Source organism: Peromyscus maniculatus, chromosome 1 (genome assembly GCF_049852395.1).
Source record: "Peromyscus maniculatus bairdii isolate BWxNUB_F1_BW_parent chromosome 1, HU_Pman_BW_mat_3.1, whole genome shotgun sequence".
NCBI lineage: Eukaryota > Metazoa > Chordata > Mammalia > Rodentia > Cricetidae > Peromyscus > Peromyscus maniculatus.
The window spans coordinates 131,235,930-131,252,878 of record NC_134852.1 but is presented as its reverse complement, the minus strand read 5'-3'; the positions used below and the strand labels follow the sequence as shown (position 1 = coordinate 131,252,878).

General features: G+C 46.2%; 1 protein-coding gene across 1 annotated transcript in view; it reads right to left on the bottom strand.

Annotated features, from left to right (window-relative positions):
- Otoa (otoancorin) overlaps positions 1–15,228 on the bottom strand; it is a 71,617-nt gene extending 56,389 nt beyond the window's left edge. The window contains exons 1-7 of the mRNA XM_006980333.4: positions 15,148–15,228; positions 15,025–15,055; positions 14,880–14,907; positions 13,393–13,480; positions 10,737–10,868; positions 7,887–8,122; positions 2,280–2,383 (exon numbers count right to left, since the gene is read on the bottom strand). Of these exons, the coding sequence (XP_006980395.2) occupies positions 2,280–2,383; positions 7,887–8,122; positions 10,737–10,868; positions 13,393–13,480; positions 14,880–14,907; positions 15,025–15,055; positions 15,148–15,228 (700 nt within the window). The remainder of the gene's footprint in view (positions 1–2,279; positions 2,384–7,886; positions 8,123–10,736; positions 10,869–13,392; positions 13,481–14,879; positions 14,908–15,024; positions 15,056–15,147) is intronic.
- Between the last annotated feature and the right edge of the window lie 1,721 nt (positions 15,229–16,949).

The following is a 16,949-nucleotide window of genomic DNA, read 5'->3' as shown; positions in this document are numbered from 1 at the left end:
AACACACTGAGTTCATCCTCACTCCAAACCCTTTGTATGTGTCTGCTGTCCCTCACCCTCGGGTGTCTTCCCTCCCTGTGCCTCATATGACAGAGTCAATCTCCTCATCTTGGACTTAATCCAGATGGCATCCATTGGAAAGGTCTTCCCTGACTTCTTAGTTCAGAGATTGGTCAACCCTAGGACAAACTCAGGCCACCATCTGTTTTTATATAGTCTGAAAATCAAGAACAGTCTTTATATGATAGAAAAGAAAATTAAGAAGCACTAATGTTTGGTAATGCAAGAACATTATATTAGCTCAAATACCAATGTTCGTTCAGAGTTTTACTGGGATTCGGGCCCCCTCATTCATCAATCATCTGTGACTGCATGCTCAAATGGCTAAAATATTTTACTAATTTTTGGCATGGGTATGTGTGTATGGTGTACCTGTGTGTATGAGTGTTTATATGAGTGTAGATAAACGTGTGTACGCATGTGTATGTGAAGGCCAGAGGCTGAATGTAGGTGTCTTCCTTGGTCACTTTCTACCTTAGATTTTTTAGTCAGGGTCTCTCACTTGAACCCAGAACTCACCAATTTGGCTAGTCTAGCTCACCAGCTTCCCCCAGGATGCCCTGTCTCCACCTCCTACTGGCTGTGATTACAAACAGCCTGCCACACTCACCTGGCATTTACCTGGGTGCTTTACCACCTGAGCCGCCTCCCAGCCCTGTTTCCTTGTCTTTTAAAGCATTGTAGAAAGGTCTTTGCCAAGTCTGTTGTAGTCTAAATCAGTCGGTCATCTGCCCTACAGCATTTATTCACTTTATCTTCTTCGTAACAGCTACCAGGATCTAAGTAACTCAGTATCTCTCTTTCTCTCTTTCTGCCCTTCCCTCCATTTCTTCTCTTCTTCTCTCATCTCTTTTCTCTCTCCCTCTCTTCTCTTCCTCTCTGCAGGGACATCAAGCATAATGCCCCTAGAACCATGAGCCTAGGACCCCCATAGGTACCCAAATCCTTAACTGTTCTAGTCCCTCATAAAAACCACACATATCCCCACCTGTACTTTAAGTCATCTCTAGATGATTTATAATGCTGAACACAATGAGCATGTTATGCTAATAGTTTTATATTGTTGGGGGAGCAACGACAAGTGTAAAGTCCGCTCATGTTCAACACAGACAAGGCTGGTTACACATTAGTAAAGTGCCTGCCAAGCAAACAAGAAGACCTGAGTTTAATACCCAGAACCCATTTAAAAAAATTATAAAACCAGGCAAGGCACAATAGCACATGCCTTTAATCCCAGCACCGGGGAGGTAGAGAAATATAGATCTCCATGACTTCAGGGCCAGCCTGGTCTGCATAGTGAGTTCCAGGCCAGTCAAGACCCTGTCTCAAAACAAACAAACAACTAAAACAACAACAACAAAAAGCCTGATGTGGTAGCACAGGCTTGGAATTCTAGCGTGGAGAAGTAGGGTCAGACAGATCCCTGGGGGTTTCTGGCCAGCTAGCCCACCTAGCCAGCAAGGCCCGGGTCTCAGTGAGAAAGCCTATCACCATTGTTCTTTTTTCTTTTTCTTTTTCTGTTTTTTGGTTTTGTTTTGTTTTGTGACAGGGTTTCTCAGTGTAACAGACTTGGCTGTCCTGGAACTCACTTTATAAACCAGGCTGGGCTTGAACTCATAGAGATCCATCTGCCTCTGCCTCCCAAGTACTGGGGTTAAAGGCATGCACCACCATGCCTGGCTAATGTACAAATTTTTCACACAGGTTTTAAACTTGTAATCCCACTCTAAAGGCTGTCATCAAATGTAAGATGTCACCACAGAACAAGGACACGAGGTTACTTATAAGACAGATACATCCTTATTTCAGAAACTTCAGTGTTTGAACAGCAGGCTGATGCCGTGGAATGTGGTTCTACTCTACCAGCTACGTGACATAGGTTCTGGAATTGTGGTAGGGGAGGTGGGATAAAACAAAATCACAAAAACAAGAGACTAGAGAGATGGCTCAGTGGTTAAGAGCACTGAGTGCCCTTCCAGAGGACCCAGGTTCAGTTCCCAGCGCCCACATGGCAGCTCACAACTGTCTGTAACTCCAAGATCTGACACCCTCACACAGACATACATGCAGGCAAAACACCAATGTACATAAAATAAAAATAAATTTAAAAAATTTAAATCACAAAAGCAACGAAATCAACCCTGATTTCAGAGGTTGAAGCACCTGTCTGGAAGGTGGGGTTCCCCTAGAAGTCATTCCACCCACCCCTCCTCACTCACCAGTGATGTTGAAGGGTGTCCTCAGGATCCCGGTCATCCAGGAGTAGACAGCTCTCTGGGTGTGAGCTGAGGTTTGGTCATAGAGGTCTTTGAACACTGCAGATCTAAGACACAGGGGCACAGGTGCCCATTAACAACACACAGGAGGGTGCCCATTAACAACACACAGGAGGGTGCCCATTAACAACACACAGGAGGGTGCCCACCCTCAAGGAGCCAGGAGAGCACTGTGCCCAGGGCTGCCACGCTGAAACCCTCCACATGTCTTTGCTGTGTAGACTGTTTCCCTCATTTTCTCTGTTCCCCTTCACACCTAAACACCTTGCAAAGAGCGGCCTGTGCGCCCTGTCTCTGTTCTCTTAGCTCCTAATTCCTTTGGTGTGTAATAGCTTTTCCTTTTCCTTTTCCTTTTCTTTTTTGAGATAAAACTTATGTAGTTGGAATTTTCTTTGGGCCACCAACCAGCTCCCAAATAAAGACATGGAGACTTATTATTAATTATGAATGCTCGGCCTTAGCTTAGGCTTGTCCCACTAGTTCTTTTAACTTAATTTAACCAGTTTCTGTTCATCTATGTTTGCCTCAGGGCTTTTTACCTTTCTTTCATTCTGTATGTCCTACTCTCCTGCTTCCTCTGTGTCTATCTGGCTGGCCTCTGTCAATTCCTTTTCTTTCTTTCTTACTCAAGCCTAAATTCCTCCTACTACTTACTCTCCCTGCCTGGAAGTTCTGCCTATACATCCTTCCTTGCTATTGGCCATTCAGCTTCTTATTAGAGCAATGAGGTGCCTTAGGCAGGCAAGGTGAAACAGCAACACATCTTTACATAGTTAAACAAATGCAACACATCTTCAGATAGTTAAACAAATATCACAACAAACTTACATGCCCTTTAATTCACTTATTTAAAGTATATAATCCACCAGCACTCCCAAAAGCAGAATCAGTTCAAGGCCAGCCTTGGATATACAGCAAATTTGAGGCCAGCCTGCATAAGACCATATCTCAAGAAAATGAAATCATGATATTTTTCAATAAAATGGATGGAACTAGAAAATATTGTATTATGTAAGGTAAATCAGGCTCCAAACACAGCATAAACAGACCTTAGCTTCTGATTTTTACACATGTATTGTGTGAGAATGGGTGTGTGATGGGTATTCTTGGTTGTCAACTTGATTCCATCTGATTCACTAAAACCCATCATCACGTTACCAGCAGCTTACAAAGAAACTCCACCTTAGCTGTCACCCTTCAGCCCCCAGCCCCCCAGCTCCGGAAAACACTAATCCACTTCCTCTCTGTGGATTTGTCTGTTCTGGATGTTGCATATTAATGGAGTCACGCCATTCGTCATTCCCGTGTCATGCTTCTTACACATGCATGATGTTTTCAAGGCTGATACGTGTTGGAGCATGCATCAGGCCTTCTGTAAAACTAAAGAATTTTCAAAGCAGGAAACAGGGAGAAGGGCCTCGTGACCCCTCTCCCTTTCCTTTTAAGAGGTCATGAACAATGGCAAGAAGCACCACCTCCTTCAGGTCATAGAGTCCAAAGTCATGGGCAGAGCAAATACCACTACAGCTTTCATTCCTTTTTATGAGTAAATAATATTCCACTATCTGGGTATCTACATTGTGGTTGTCCAGTCATCAATGGACATTTAAATTGTTCTCACCTTTTGTTTTGTTTCTTTCTTTGTTGGTGCTTGGAATTGAACCTGAGGCCTCACACATATGATGCACATGCTCTATCAGCAAGCTGAGCACACACACACACACACACACACACACACACACACACACACACACACACACACACACCATCTTCCTGTTTAGCCTCCTAAGGAACCACCGACTGTCTCCACAGCAGCTGTCCCACCGTGTATTCCCACCATCACCACAGCTCATCTCTGATTTCTCTAATTGCCTTCAATTCTTGTCAATATCTGGTATTTTGACAAATAACCTCCTGCTGGTGTGAAGTGGCCTTGTCACTTTCTAAGCCACTGCAGTCTGATTTGGCACTGCTGGACCACCCCCATGGCTCCAGTCACCGTCATCTCCTTTTCATCCATCCCAGAAGTTCTGGTTGGTACAAATAGGACTTTCCATTTCATAGCCTCTGGCACTGACCATCCTTCCTGCTCATCCTGAAAACCTTCCAAACCTCTGTGTCCTGGGAGCCTCCTCCCCTCACACCTGCCCCATGAGTATAAGTCACCACACCCACACCATGAGTACAACTCTCCACATCAACACCATGAATAAAACTCTCCACATCAACACCATGACTTCAGCTCTCCACATCAACACCACTGAGTACAACTCACCATGTCAACACCATAAATAATTACAATTCACCACACCCACAGCATGAGTACAACTCATACCCACAGCATGAGTACAACTCACCACATCAACACCATGAGTACAACTCACACCCACAGCATAAGTACAACTCACTGTGTCAACAATTTATCTGCCTCTTCTATCGAGCATTCCCAGCAGCCTTTTAACAGTCATTCTGTGTTTTAACATACAAATTTTCCCTTGACCCCCACACAATGTTATCTTTGTATTTTCTATTTCTTTCTTTCCTTTCCTTTGACTTTCTGTTTTAATTTTGTGGCCATGAAGATGCTGTATTCCATTAGAAATGTATGATTACACTGTGGAGCACTCCACCAGCAGTGATCCCACAGTGTTCCAGCATCATCAGCTGTCTCCAACACCTATGTCAGGACCCCGAAGGAAGAACACGGCCAAGACTTCTGCTGTTCCACAGTTGTGTTCTGGTGTGTGTGTGTGTGTGTGTGTGTGTGTGTGTGTGTGTTTCCATTTTCTTTTTTCTTTTTATAAACACCACAGCAAATTTTAAAAAGCTGTTTAAACAAAATATTGTAGTTCTTGTTTTTCTAAATGTACTTAACACACTCTGCACTACGCTTCTCCTCTGGAGACCAGCAGTGGGACTCGGTCCTGAGGTGCCTTCCAGCAGCGGGTGGCCAGGACCCTTCCCTGGGAGGAGGAGCTCTCGGGTGCCCTGCAGAACTGGAAGTTGCCCTGTTGGAGCAGGAGAGCAGGGCACAGGGCAGCATCAGTGAGCAGCTGTGGTGTGGCATTCCTACGATGCCTGCTCTCACTGGATCTGCATGGCTCCGTGTGCAAGTTGCATTTTGGCTGCAGAGTGGGCTGCAATGCCTCAGCCATCTGTGCAGCAGCTGTGTGGTCGATCCATAGGCACCAGCCGGATGTACTGAACCTGGAGAGGCGACTCATCTACTCCCATAGCAGCAGGGTCTGAAGAGACCACCCTCCAGTACACTTCCACATTAGTGCATCATTGAAGGAAGTCAAGACAGGAACTCAAGCAGGGCAGGAACCTGGAGGCAGGAGCTGATGCAGAGGCCGTGGAGGGGTGCTGCTTACTGGCTTGTTCCTCTGGCTTGCTCCTGTTTCATTTTTTATTTTATTGTGTGTGTATTTGTATGTGTGCCTGCTTATCTGCATGTGTGCAGTAGCAGCAGAGGCCAGAAGAGGGCTTCTGATCCCCTGGAACTGGAGTTATAGGTGGCTGGCTGTGAGATGCTGGATGCAAACGCTGAGAACCAAAGCCAGGTCTTCTGCAAGAACAGCAAGTGCTCTTAAGCACCAGGCCCTTTCTCCAGCACCTTGTTTTGTTTTTTAAGAGCAAGGATAGTTGAAAAAGCAGGGACAATTGAAAGACACACACATACATAATACACAAATGCAATACATATATAAACACACACATGTGCATACAAAGTGGTAAGCATCATTTAAGGGAAAACTTTTCCCACTGCAAAAATGCTGTTTACCGTTCCCTATGGAATGCTACTGCCCTAGGGTGAGTTCTTTAGTCTCTCTGCCCTTCAATTTCCTCATCCACAAAGAAAAGAAACAGGAGGGCAGGATAGCGTGAGAAGTGAAGAGAAGACCTGGGGCAAACCCCCTGGGGTCACCTCAGGGTCAGGAGGCGGAGCCCTCATGAACGGGATTTGTGCCCTTGTCTAAGAGACTCCAGAGGGCTCCATGACACTTCTGCCGGCAGAGGACCCGGCAAGCAGATACTCCTGTGAACCAGAAAGTAGAAAGATGCCAAATCTGCCATGCCTTGACCTTGACGGTCTCAGCCACCAGAGGTAAGTGTCTGTTGTCCAAGGTGCCCAGCCTACAGCTGACTAAGATACTCAGGAGAGCAGTGTAGGGAGCTAGGATCTAGTAGCACTGTTTTTTAGTGTATTGTAAGGCTATTTTTTACTTAAAACAAAAATCATGATTTTCCATTTATGTAAATGAAGTTAAATTTACCTTAATTTTTTTCTTTTCCATTTATCTGCATGTGGTGCACATGTCTGTTGCCTGTGTGTGGGTACACATGTGTGCCTGTGACTGTGGAGGCTAATGTCGACGTTGGCAATCTTCATTGCTTGCTTTTCCACCGTATTTGTTGAGGCAGAGTCTCTCAGTCAAGCCCAGAGCTCATCAATATGCCTAGTTTCCCTAGCCATTGTTCTGGGGGAATCCCCTGTCTCTGCCTTCCCAGGCCGGAATTAGAGGCAGGCTGCCACACCCACCTGCCATTTACATGGACACTGATTATGCAGACTCTGATCTTCATGATTAGACAGTCAGTGCTCTACCACTGGGCCATTCTCAGGCCCTAAAACAATTTTTGTTTGTTTGTTTTGTTTTTGTTTTTTGTTTTGTTTTGTTTTGGTTTTTTGGTTTGTTTGTTTGTTTGTTTGTTTAGCGGAAAGGATGAAGGCTTATAAAGAAAACCATGGAACAAATCACAGGGCAGGTGGTAGCTAGATGTGACAAGAACTAGGAGAATAGTTCCCAGACACTACAGTTGAGAGAGAAGATCGTTTTAATAAAAGCACCTCTCAGCTCTGCTTCTGAAGACGTATGTCTACCTGTGCCCACCATCTTTCTCCCTTGCTGGGTAGTAACTGCCTTGAATCACCACAGCAGCCCCTGAGCAGTACACGGAACTAAGAGTGTTGTGCCCAGATCGTGACCCCCAGAGAGACCACCAAAGACGAGCATGCTGGAAGGCAAAAGCAAGGTTTAATTCTGGATATCCAAAAGCAATACAAGCCTAGGCAGGGACTTCGTCCAATACATCCAACGCAGTGGAGGCTGGAGGAAGCGCCCACCTGTCTGCAAGCTCAGTTTTTAAAGGGAAAAGTCACAAGGTTACATCATTTAGGGGTGCTAGTACAGGTACAATTCTGATTGGCTCACTTCTAGGGACTTCTAGAAATTACTTCTAAGGGAGTGGTTGCCCGCCACCATTTCTCATTGGCTGCCCTCAGGTGGGGGCATTTCTGTGGTCAGTTGCCCTGGAAACCAGGGAGAGGACATTCCATAGTCTGGCAGGCATTACCTCGTGACTATCTCGTGACTCTGTACTTTTACACTTCCTGGTTTCTGGAATCTGAACTGACTGGCTTCAGTAACTAATGGGCTATTCCCAAAAGGAGAAATCTTAGGCCTTAATTTTTGGGTGAAAGCATTTTGGTCTTATTTCTAAGATGGCTCATTTTGGTCTCACAAGAGTTCAGAGCAAAAGACTTACAGGTTCTTAAAGGCATCCTCATGCAGGTCCTGGGGTAACCTCTCTGTGATATCCGGCTTCAGAAAGCTGCCCGAGGACCCTCTGAGCACTCTGCCCAGGACCTCCACACACTCCAAGGGGTTCAGCACCTGGAAACAGCGCTCCAGTGTAATGACAAACAGGCTGCGGTTCACACCGGGGCTCTGAAGGGCCTCTTCCCAAATGTCTCCCAAGTGGATGACAGTGTCCTTCAGGTCCTAAAGGAAGGAGAGAGATTAGAGTCACTTCGGCTTTGTGGCCGAAGGAGGACATGTTTAGTTGGCCATAACGTGATGGGGGCGGGGTCTTGTAGATGGGGTTGTTCACCACACTGCTGACAGGGAACAAGGAAATGGAGGGACCATTCATAACCTTCTAAACCTGCCCCCCATGACCTGCTTCCTGCAATTAGGCTCCATCTCCTAAAGTTTCCACCACATCTCCCAAAATAGTCCCATCAGCTAGGAACCATGAGTTTATGGAGTACATTTCATATTCAAACCATTATAGTCCCAGGAGAGCGGCCTCTTCACTGGACAGCACTGGAAGAGACTAACATGCTGCAGCATGGAGAAATTCACATCATGCTGCTATGTGGAAACTTCTAGATCTTTCCATCACCTTTGGATCAAAGGCAAGGCTTTCACCTGCTCTTCCCATTCTCTGGGTGGACAGCAAGAATGTCACATCTTCACTTTCATTAGCATAGAACTGACACGTGGTGCTTCCTCTGGGGATGACCAGAGGTACCAGGCTCCAGACGGGGAGCAGGATCTTTGTCACAGCAGGAATCATTTGCATTTTCACAATGCATGACAGCTACTGCAGACATCTTGAGATCTTTACAGACAACACTTGTTGAGAGTTCCTGAAGTCGCTAGACTTGCTGCTGCGTTCTATTCCTTGGTGTGTAAAGAAACACACAATTTACCTCTGTGTTTGTACTGGGCTTTTCCATGAGTGTTCTCCAAGATAATTGGCTTCCTTTGCAATCTTCTGTATTTTGTTACATAGATTTTTAAAACATTGCTCTGAAATAGGCCCATGGCTTCCTCAGGCAGGAATCCATTTTCCAACCTCAGATTCAATCTTTCTAAGATGAGTCACTAGAGGTTACTCTCCAAGACTCGATTTCCTTACCTGAATATTAAAATGCAAGATTATTCTTATTTTTTATTTTGATTGCAGGTGTTATGCATTGAATTCAGGGCGTTGTTCATCCTGGGCCAGCACTCTGACCACTACGCTAAACCTTGAGCCCTTTTTCATGTGTGTGCATTCCTGCATGCGTGTGCATCCCTGCATGCGTGTGCATTCCTGCACGTGTGTGAGTATAGACAGAGCTTCACTCTGTAGTCCAGTCTGGACTGAAACTTTCTATGCAGCCCAGAATGATGTCAAAATCTCTTCCTGCCTCAGCGTCCTGAGTTCCAGGGTTGCAGGCATGAGCTAGCAAGCCTGTCTTTAAATGGTAACACTCTTCTTAACCTTATTTAATGTTATGGAGGAGATTAAATTAATCCATGCATATTAAACCCTTGAAACAATGACAGATGGCTATCTGTCCCATGAGCCAAAACTGACCCACCTCATGTGTGTGTGTGTGTGTGTGTGTGTGTGTGTGTGTGTGTGTGTTGTGAATAAAATTTTATTGGCATATACCCATACCTAATAGCAGAGCTGATTAATTGTGACTAGAGGTGTGTTCTCTATAAACACTACATTTTTACTCACTGGTCCCTTGCTGGTCATTCCCTTAGAAAAACACCTCATACATAGAAAAACCTCACCAAACATTAAACAACATAATTTTTAATAGATTTTGGATGGAATCACTTTTAAAAGCTGAAGTTCATTTAAAAATGAAATCTATCCATACCACACTAGTGGCTTTTATGTTTTAATAAAACATATTAATGTAAGAACAGATGAGGAGTTAGGGATACAGCTTGCTCAGCACTCACAAGTCCCTCGGTTTGATCACTGACATTACCAAAATAATTCAATAGAAAGTATAGAATTATTAAAATGTTTAAATCCTCTTTAAAAACCTTGTGAATTAAAACCAATAAGAATCTTAACATTTTAGAGCAGAGAGATGGCTCATCAGTGAAGAGTGTGTGCTGCCCTTGCAGAGGACCTCATTTCAACTCCCGGGACCCACGCAGGGCAGCTCACATCTACCAGAACCTCCAGGGAACCCAACGCTCTCTTCTGACCTCCACAGGCACCAGACATGCACACGGTGCACAGACATACATACACGCAGACAAAACTCTCATACACATTAAGATAAAAATAAACTAATCTTTTTTAAAAAAGAAGAATCTTTCCAGCCTGAGTACACATGGGGAAACTGAGGCTAGGCAAGGGTTTGACTCCATTTTGGAACAGGGGTCCATACCCACCTCTCTCCGATAAATGGACACTAGCCCTCAGCTTTGGAGCCCCAGGGCATTCTGGGGTTTGGGGAGCTTGCTCTCTGTGCTGTTTCTGTTATTGATCTTGTTTCATGGTCATTGTTAGTTGTTGCTTGTCTTCATCCAGCACTGTGGCCTTAGGGACAGGGACAGTCCTTTCTACACCCACTGCACACAGCAATCACCCTCACACACTTACCAACTCAGCATTAGAAGACCCTCAGTACACTCAGTGCCCGTAAGAGTAGAAAAATGTCACTTGGAGAAACTGGAGAAGAAAAGCCAGGCCCTGGAGTCCCGAGTGGGGGTGGCAGTGACGGGAGAAAGGAGTCAAGAGTGGCCAAGGCCTGGGTAGGCCCAGCAAATACCAGCTGGCCCAGCTCCTCCTCAGGAGATGCCAAGCATGCCTCACCAGGGGGTCCCACTTGTCTTCCAAAAGGCATTTCATGGCGGTGCGGAACTGCTGGGCATCAGTGTCCCTCAGGTCCTGCAGTAGCTTCTGGGGTTGGTACAAATACTGCTCCAGGTGGGCTTCCATGACTGCCTGGGCATGGGAGATTCAGTCAGTGAACAGCAGACCGGACAGTGGGTCAGCCCCATCGCCAGCAGCTCAGTAGGGTCCCCCTGACTCCCTGCAGAGTCCCCCACCTGGCAGCAGCCTGTATGTGGGGGGTGGGGGGGTTAGTGGTTGCAAATGCTGTAAGGTTGGGAGATTCCTTAAAAAACCCAGATTTCCAACTCCACTTGGGAAATGCAAGGAATGGGAAATGCTGGACATGCTTCCCCATTCAGGTGTCCAGCCTGATTTCCCCGTTCTGTAACCTGCCTGGTCCTTGTCCGAGGCAGTGGGCCTCTGTGGAGCGCCCCTGTTTCCTACCACTCAATCCCTACGCTGAGCAAGGAGAAAACCCAGGCAGATGGAATCAACGTGTCTGTCGCGCCTTGTCAGGCCACCAGCCTCCCCTGAAAGCCTCCCCTCTGCCATTTGCAGACTCCTTTTCTGTTTTTATTTAAGAGCTTTTGGACTTGCTGCTGTTGTTCACTTGGGGAATGGGAGTCTCACTATGTAGTCCAGGCTGGCCCTAAATCCACACACTCCTCTTGTCTTGACTTCCCAGGTGCTGAGGTTACAGTTGTATGCCCAGCCTCAGATTCTTAATACCCCTTACACAAATATTCAATGGGAAGGCAGTGTGAACTAACGCTTATAGGCAAACAGTGGGTATAAAAGACAGATAACATGTGTGCCAATCTCCATGTTTACACTTATCTGTACTTCAGTTTAATTAGATAGTGTGTGTTTGTGTGTTGTGCTTTCTCATGGAGCCCAGGCTGGGTTCAAACTCACTGTGCAGCCAGGGATGGTTTTGAACATGTGATTCTTCTCCCTCCATCCCTCTAGGGCTAGTATTGTGGATATGTGTCCGCCGTGCCTGTTTGCTGCAGTGTTGCGGATCAAGCCCAGGGCTTTATGCCTGCTGGGCAAGCACTCTGCCAACTGAACTGCACCTCTAGTCCGTGGGCATCCTATATTTCGTGTTTGCTAAGTTGGCAATCCCACATGTGGGCCTCAGAATTCATATCTGGAAAACAGAGACCCCCATAGTGCTCACCGTGTGGGGCGCTGTGAGAATTAAATGTCTGCCGTAGTCTCGGTGGTGCCTAGCCCAGAAGTGCTCAGCAGTGTCCACCGTTTGTCTCCACTTACGGTGAGTTTTTATTTACTGGCTGTCTGTTTCTACCTCAGAACGGTGGGAGTAATGTCTAGTTCTCCACCTCATCCTCGGTGTCTTCCACTGTGCCAACCTGCCAAGCGAATGAAGATGTGCGTGCAGCAGTATGCACCTACCAGTATGGGAAACCTTACTGTCGGGGAGGAAGGGGTTACTCGTTACTGCTAATTACGTTGCCAGGAGTGATGGAGGCAGATGCTGTGTGGGTCCAACAGCCCCTCCAGCTGGAGGAGCAAATAGTGAGCAGGCAGCCCCCTCTGGGTGCAGATCTGGTGTGAGTGTCTGTTGATATTTCTGTTTTATTAAAACGTAAGTTAAAACTGGAAATAACAAAGAATTGTGCTGCTCCTTAATTCATCAGCCTACGGCGTGACTTCCTTACTAAACAGAATAATGGTGTGTGGGCACTGAACACATCCTCAGGTCCAGACGTGGTTCCCAAGGTATCACCCTGAGCGACCAGCCATGCCGAGACATCCCAGTCATCACCACCTCCTCTGCGCCCTACTGATGCCCTAACCAGATGTCCACTGCTGTCACCGATGTTGGGTGTGGTTTCTCCCCCAAGACTCAAGCATCAGAAGTTAGTGCCTATGAAGGTGACATTAAGAGGTGAGGCCACCTCTAAGAAGTGGACCCTGGTGTGAGGGCATAGGGATGCTGCCCTTGGAAGGAACTGAGATAGTTCCCGGGAGATACTGGTGAGTTCTCAGGAGAGGATTAAAGTGAGCTTGACCATGAATCCTGCCCCAGATTCCTCTGCCCCCATTCGATCCATGTTTCCCTCTCATAGGTGTGCCCACCGTTGTAATGCATCTACCAAGTTTATACATTCTATTATGTCTTTGAGGAGCCAGCACTATACTGATGGATGGTCAGCCTCTAAAACTATGAGGTAGATTAAACTCTTTTTTAAAAAAGACTTATTCATGTATGTGTGTATATGTATCTGTGTGAGCATATGTGCGCATGTGTATAGAGGTGCCCACAAAGGCCTGAGGAGGACATCGGATCCCTTGGATGTGAAGTTGAAGGTATCTGTGAGCCACTACATGGGTGCTGGAATCCGAACTCTTGTCCTCATGATTGAGCAACAAGCACTCTTAACCACTGATTCATCCCTTCATCCTACAATTCTTTCCTGTCTTGGGATTTTGTTACAGTAATAGAAGTACCTGGTCTTGGATATTGTGGTCCAGTAATAGAAAAGCATCTAATACACCTCTGCTGTTTTTTTATCAGGAAATCCCCACCAGTTTCCACTCAGTGCACAACTGGTTTGCACTAAGGTGTGACCAATAGTAGAATTTAGGAACACATCTCACATACACACACCTGCAGGCTGGCGATGGTAAAGGCCACATTCCGTGAGTTCAGATAGGCAAGAACTCTGTGGGACAGGTCTGCAGTCCACACGTGGGAGCTTGAAGCAAAGACAGACGGAGAAAGTCAATGACCAGGTCCCCTACAAACATTCCTGTACTGGCTGTGTGCCCCGAGGCTCAGAGAGAAGGGTAGAAATGGGTCAGGGATGCCAGCAACTCTATGTTGAGAAGTAAGAGATGCCTTCACCTGGCACAGTGGCAGGAGGTGTGTTCATGAGTGTGCGTACAGGTGTGTCTGTGTATATATTCAGGTGTGTGTATGTATGTGTGTGTGTACAAGTGTGTATATATACAGGTCTGTTTGTATACAGGTGTATGTGTATATGTGTGTGCGTACTGGTGTGTGTGTTTGCATACAGGTGTATGTGTGTATGTGTGCTTGTATACAGGTGTATTGTATGTATGTGTATACAGGTGTGTATGTGTGTGTATACAGGTGCATGTGTATATATGTGTATACAGGTGTATGTGTCTATGTGTGTATACAGATGTGTGTGTATGTTTGCGTGTGTGTAGATGCCTGAAGACAACCTCAAGTATCATTGAGACAGGGTCTTTCATTGGCCAGGAGTTCACTGATTCCGCTAGACCAGATGACCAGCAGATCCTAAGAATGTCCCATCTGCACTGCCCCAGCACTGGGATTCCAAGCACGTGCCACCACACCCAAAACTTTTATGCAGATTCTGGGGGTCACACTCAGGTCCTCATGCGTGTGAGGCAGGCACTTTACTGACTGTGCCGTCTCCCCAGGCACTACAAACAGCTTTCTTCTGTTATAGATAAGTAGATGGATGGATGAACACATAAGTAAATAAATAAAATTGCAGCCTGAAAGAATATATCTAAAAGCACCATTGCAGGTCTCACGGGGAGAGGGATGTTTACAGGGGCCTTTCATCTTAGTGTGATTGGCTATCCCTGCCAGGGGCCCAAGGCCCCCATTTCCTCTTCTTTATGGAATGCATATTAAGATTTAATGTTGACAGCTTTCTTTCTACAACACTGCCACACCACCCCATCTCTCCAGCCTCTCGCACAGGCCTGCGCAGCGCAGCGCAGAGCAGTGGTGGTCACACTCCAGTTCTGCCGCTCCCCAGCTGTGTGGCCCCCACTCACCCTCCCCAAGCCTCGGTTTCATTATTCTGTCCAAAGGGATAGCAACGGGCCCCAGGCTGAGGGGTAGAGTGAACCCAGATGCCCTTCTCTTCACCAAGCCCCGGGAAGAAGTGCCTCCTCAGAAGCACGCCAGGCATCGTGGTCTCAAGCTCCAGTGATGGAGGAACAGTGTTTGGGGACCCGTGTGTCCACTGAAACACTGGACACTGCTTGATGCTCCTTGCAATGAGCACATACTACGTTTCTCAAGTAAGAAATTCCATGTCCGAGTTATTAGGAAGAAATCCCATCCCTCCCAAGCCCTCAGAGGCAGATTACCTTCCGAACTGTATGAGATCCAGAAACGCTACAGCGGGGAACAAAATGAAAAGACGGCTTTAAACAGGATGGTTCCACAGACACCACATCCATATTCTGTTTGAAGATCTCAGAAGGTACACATGGGACAGGCTGGGGACATTACCATTCAGATAGCTTCCCTCTATTATTTCTTCCTAAGAGGCAAAGAGATAAAATCAAGTATAACATTCAAATTTGGCAGCGCCAGTAGAGGGGATTTTGATTAAAATAAAAACGGAACACTCACCGCCATTTTCTGCAGCAATGGGTGTAGATCTGTAAGAAAGCCATTGGGTGTGTGAGGAGAACCGCACTGCGTGACCTTCATAAAGGCAAAAGTAGCTACCACGGGAGCCCAACAAAAGCCGCTCAGGGTTTCCCTGACTTGTCATCATTACAATAACTATGCCCAGTGTGAGAAAACTTTGGTTCCCAGCCCCCACTGAGAACCTTTGCACGCTGTCACTGGGAGTGTCAGTTTGTCCAGCCACTGTGGAAATTGGGGAAGAGGCACCCCACAAACATAAGGAGAACTACTGTCTGCTCCACTCTGTCACACAGAGGCAGCTGAGGTGCACCACACAGAGACACCCGCCCATCTGTGCTCAGTGTGGCAAGATTCATAATTACCAGGATACGGAGCTAGCCTGGAAACCCATCAACAAGATCCTGGTGAAAAAAAAGTGTGATCTATACCCACAGGGGAGTATTATTCTAGCATAAAGAAGAATGGAACTATGTCATCGGCAGGAGAAACGTTGGAACTGGAGATCATCCTGTCAATCAAAGCAAGCCAGACTCAGAAAGACAGGCGCTACATGCTTCCCTCATGTGTGGGATCTAGTGAACCCCTGGGGGATGGAGGAAAGAGGGGGTACTGGCAGTGAAGTCCACTGAAGTACATTGTGTGCATGTGTGACAATGTTATAATCAACCTATTACTTTGTACAAATAATATGCACTAATAAAAAAACCTTGTATAATAACCCTAAAAGGCCAACATTTACCCACAGGCACACATATGTTCTCTCTCTCTCTCTCTCTCTCTCTCTCTCTCTCTCTCTCTCTCTCTCTCTCTCTCTCTCTCTCTCTTGACACACACACACACACACACACACACACACACACACACATACACACACACACACACTCACCTGAATGTATCATGAATCTAAACTGATATATCCAGCTACATCCCCTAAAATGTGTGGAAGCTGCAAAAGGTGTTTTTCTCCTCAGAACTTACCCTGCCTGGAGCTTGGGTCTCCCTGGCTTACACCTCCATGGCTCAGAAAGAGGGCCAGGAGAAGGGAGAACATCCTAGGTCCCTGAGACATTCTCCTGCAGTTAAGTCAAGAACAGAAATGATTCAGGTTTATTTTTCCTTTAAAACATGCATTTAAGAATATTCAGGAACAAACCGGGCGGTGGTGGCGCACGCCTTTAATCCCAGCACTCGGGAGGCAGAGGCAGGTGGATCTTTGTGAGTTCGAGGCCAGCCTGGTCTCCAAAGCAAGTTCCAGGAAAGGCGCAAAGCTACACAGAGAAACCCTGTCTCGAAAAACAAACAAACAAAAAGAATATTCAGGAACAAAAGGAACATATAGACCCCAACTCTTCAAAAATATTTTAAATAATTTAATGAGTCCAGTGTATGTCTAAGACACATTCTTCATTCTCCCAGTGAACTCAATAGTCCATTTCTATTCTTACCACCACCCTGTTCCAGAGCACTTCAAAGCACTCACTCCGTTACCTCTCACATGAGCTCTGGATCCAGAACGTAAGAAATCTCACAATCCAGTAAGAAGACAGGCCAGCAGGAAAACACAGTTGAACTTCTCTAAAACAGATATGAAAATGTCCAATAAGAACACAAAAGATGGGCTGGAGAAATGGCTTAGAGGTTAAGAGTATTGACTGCTCTTCCTAAAGGTCCTGAGTTCAATTCCCAGCAACCACATGGTGACTCACAACCACCTGTAATAAGGTCTGGTGCCCTCTTCTGGTCATACATGCTGTATACATAATAAATAAATAAATCTTTAA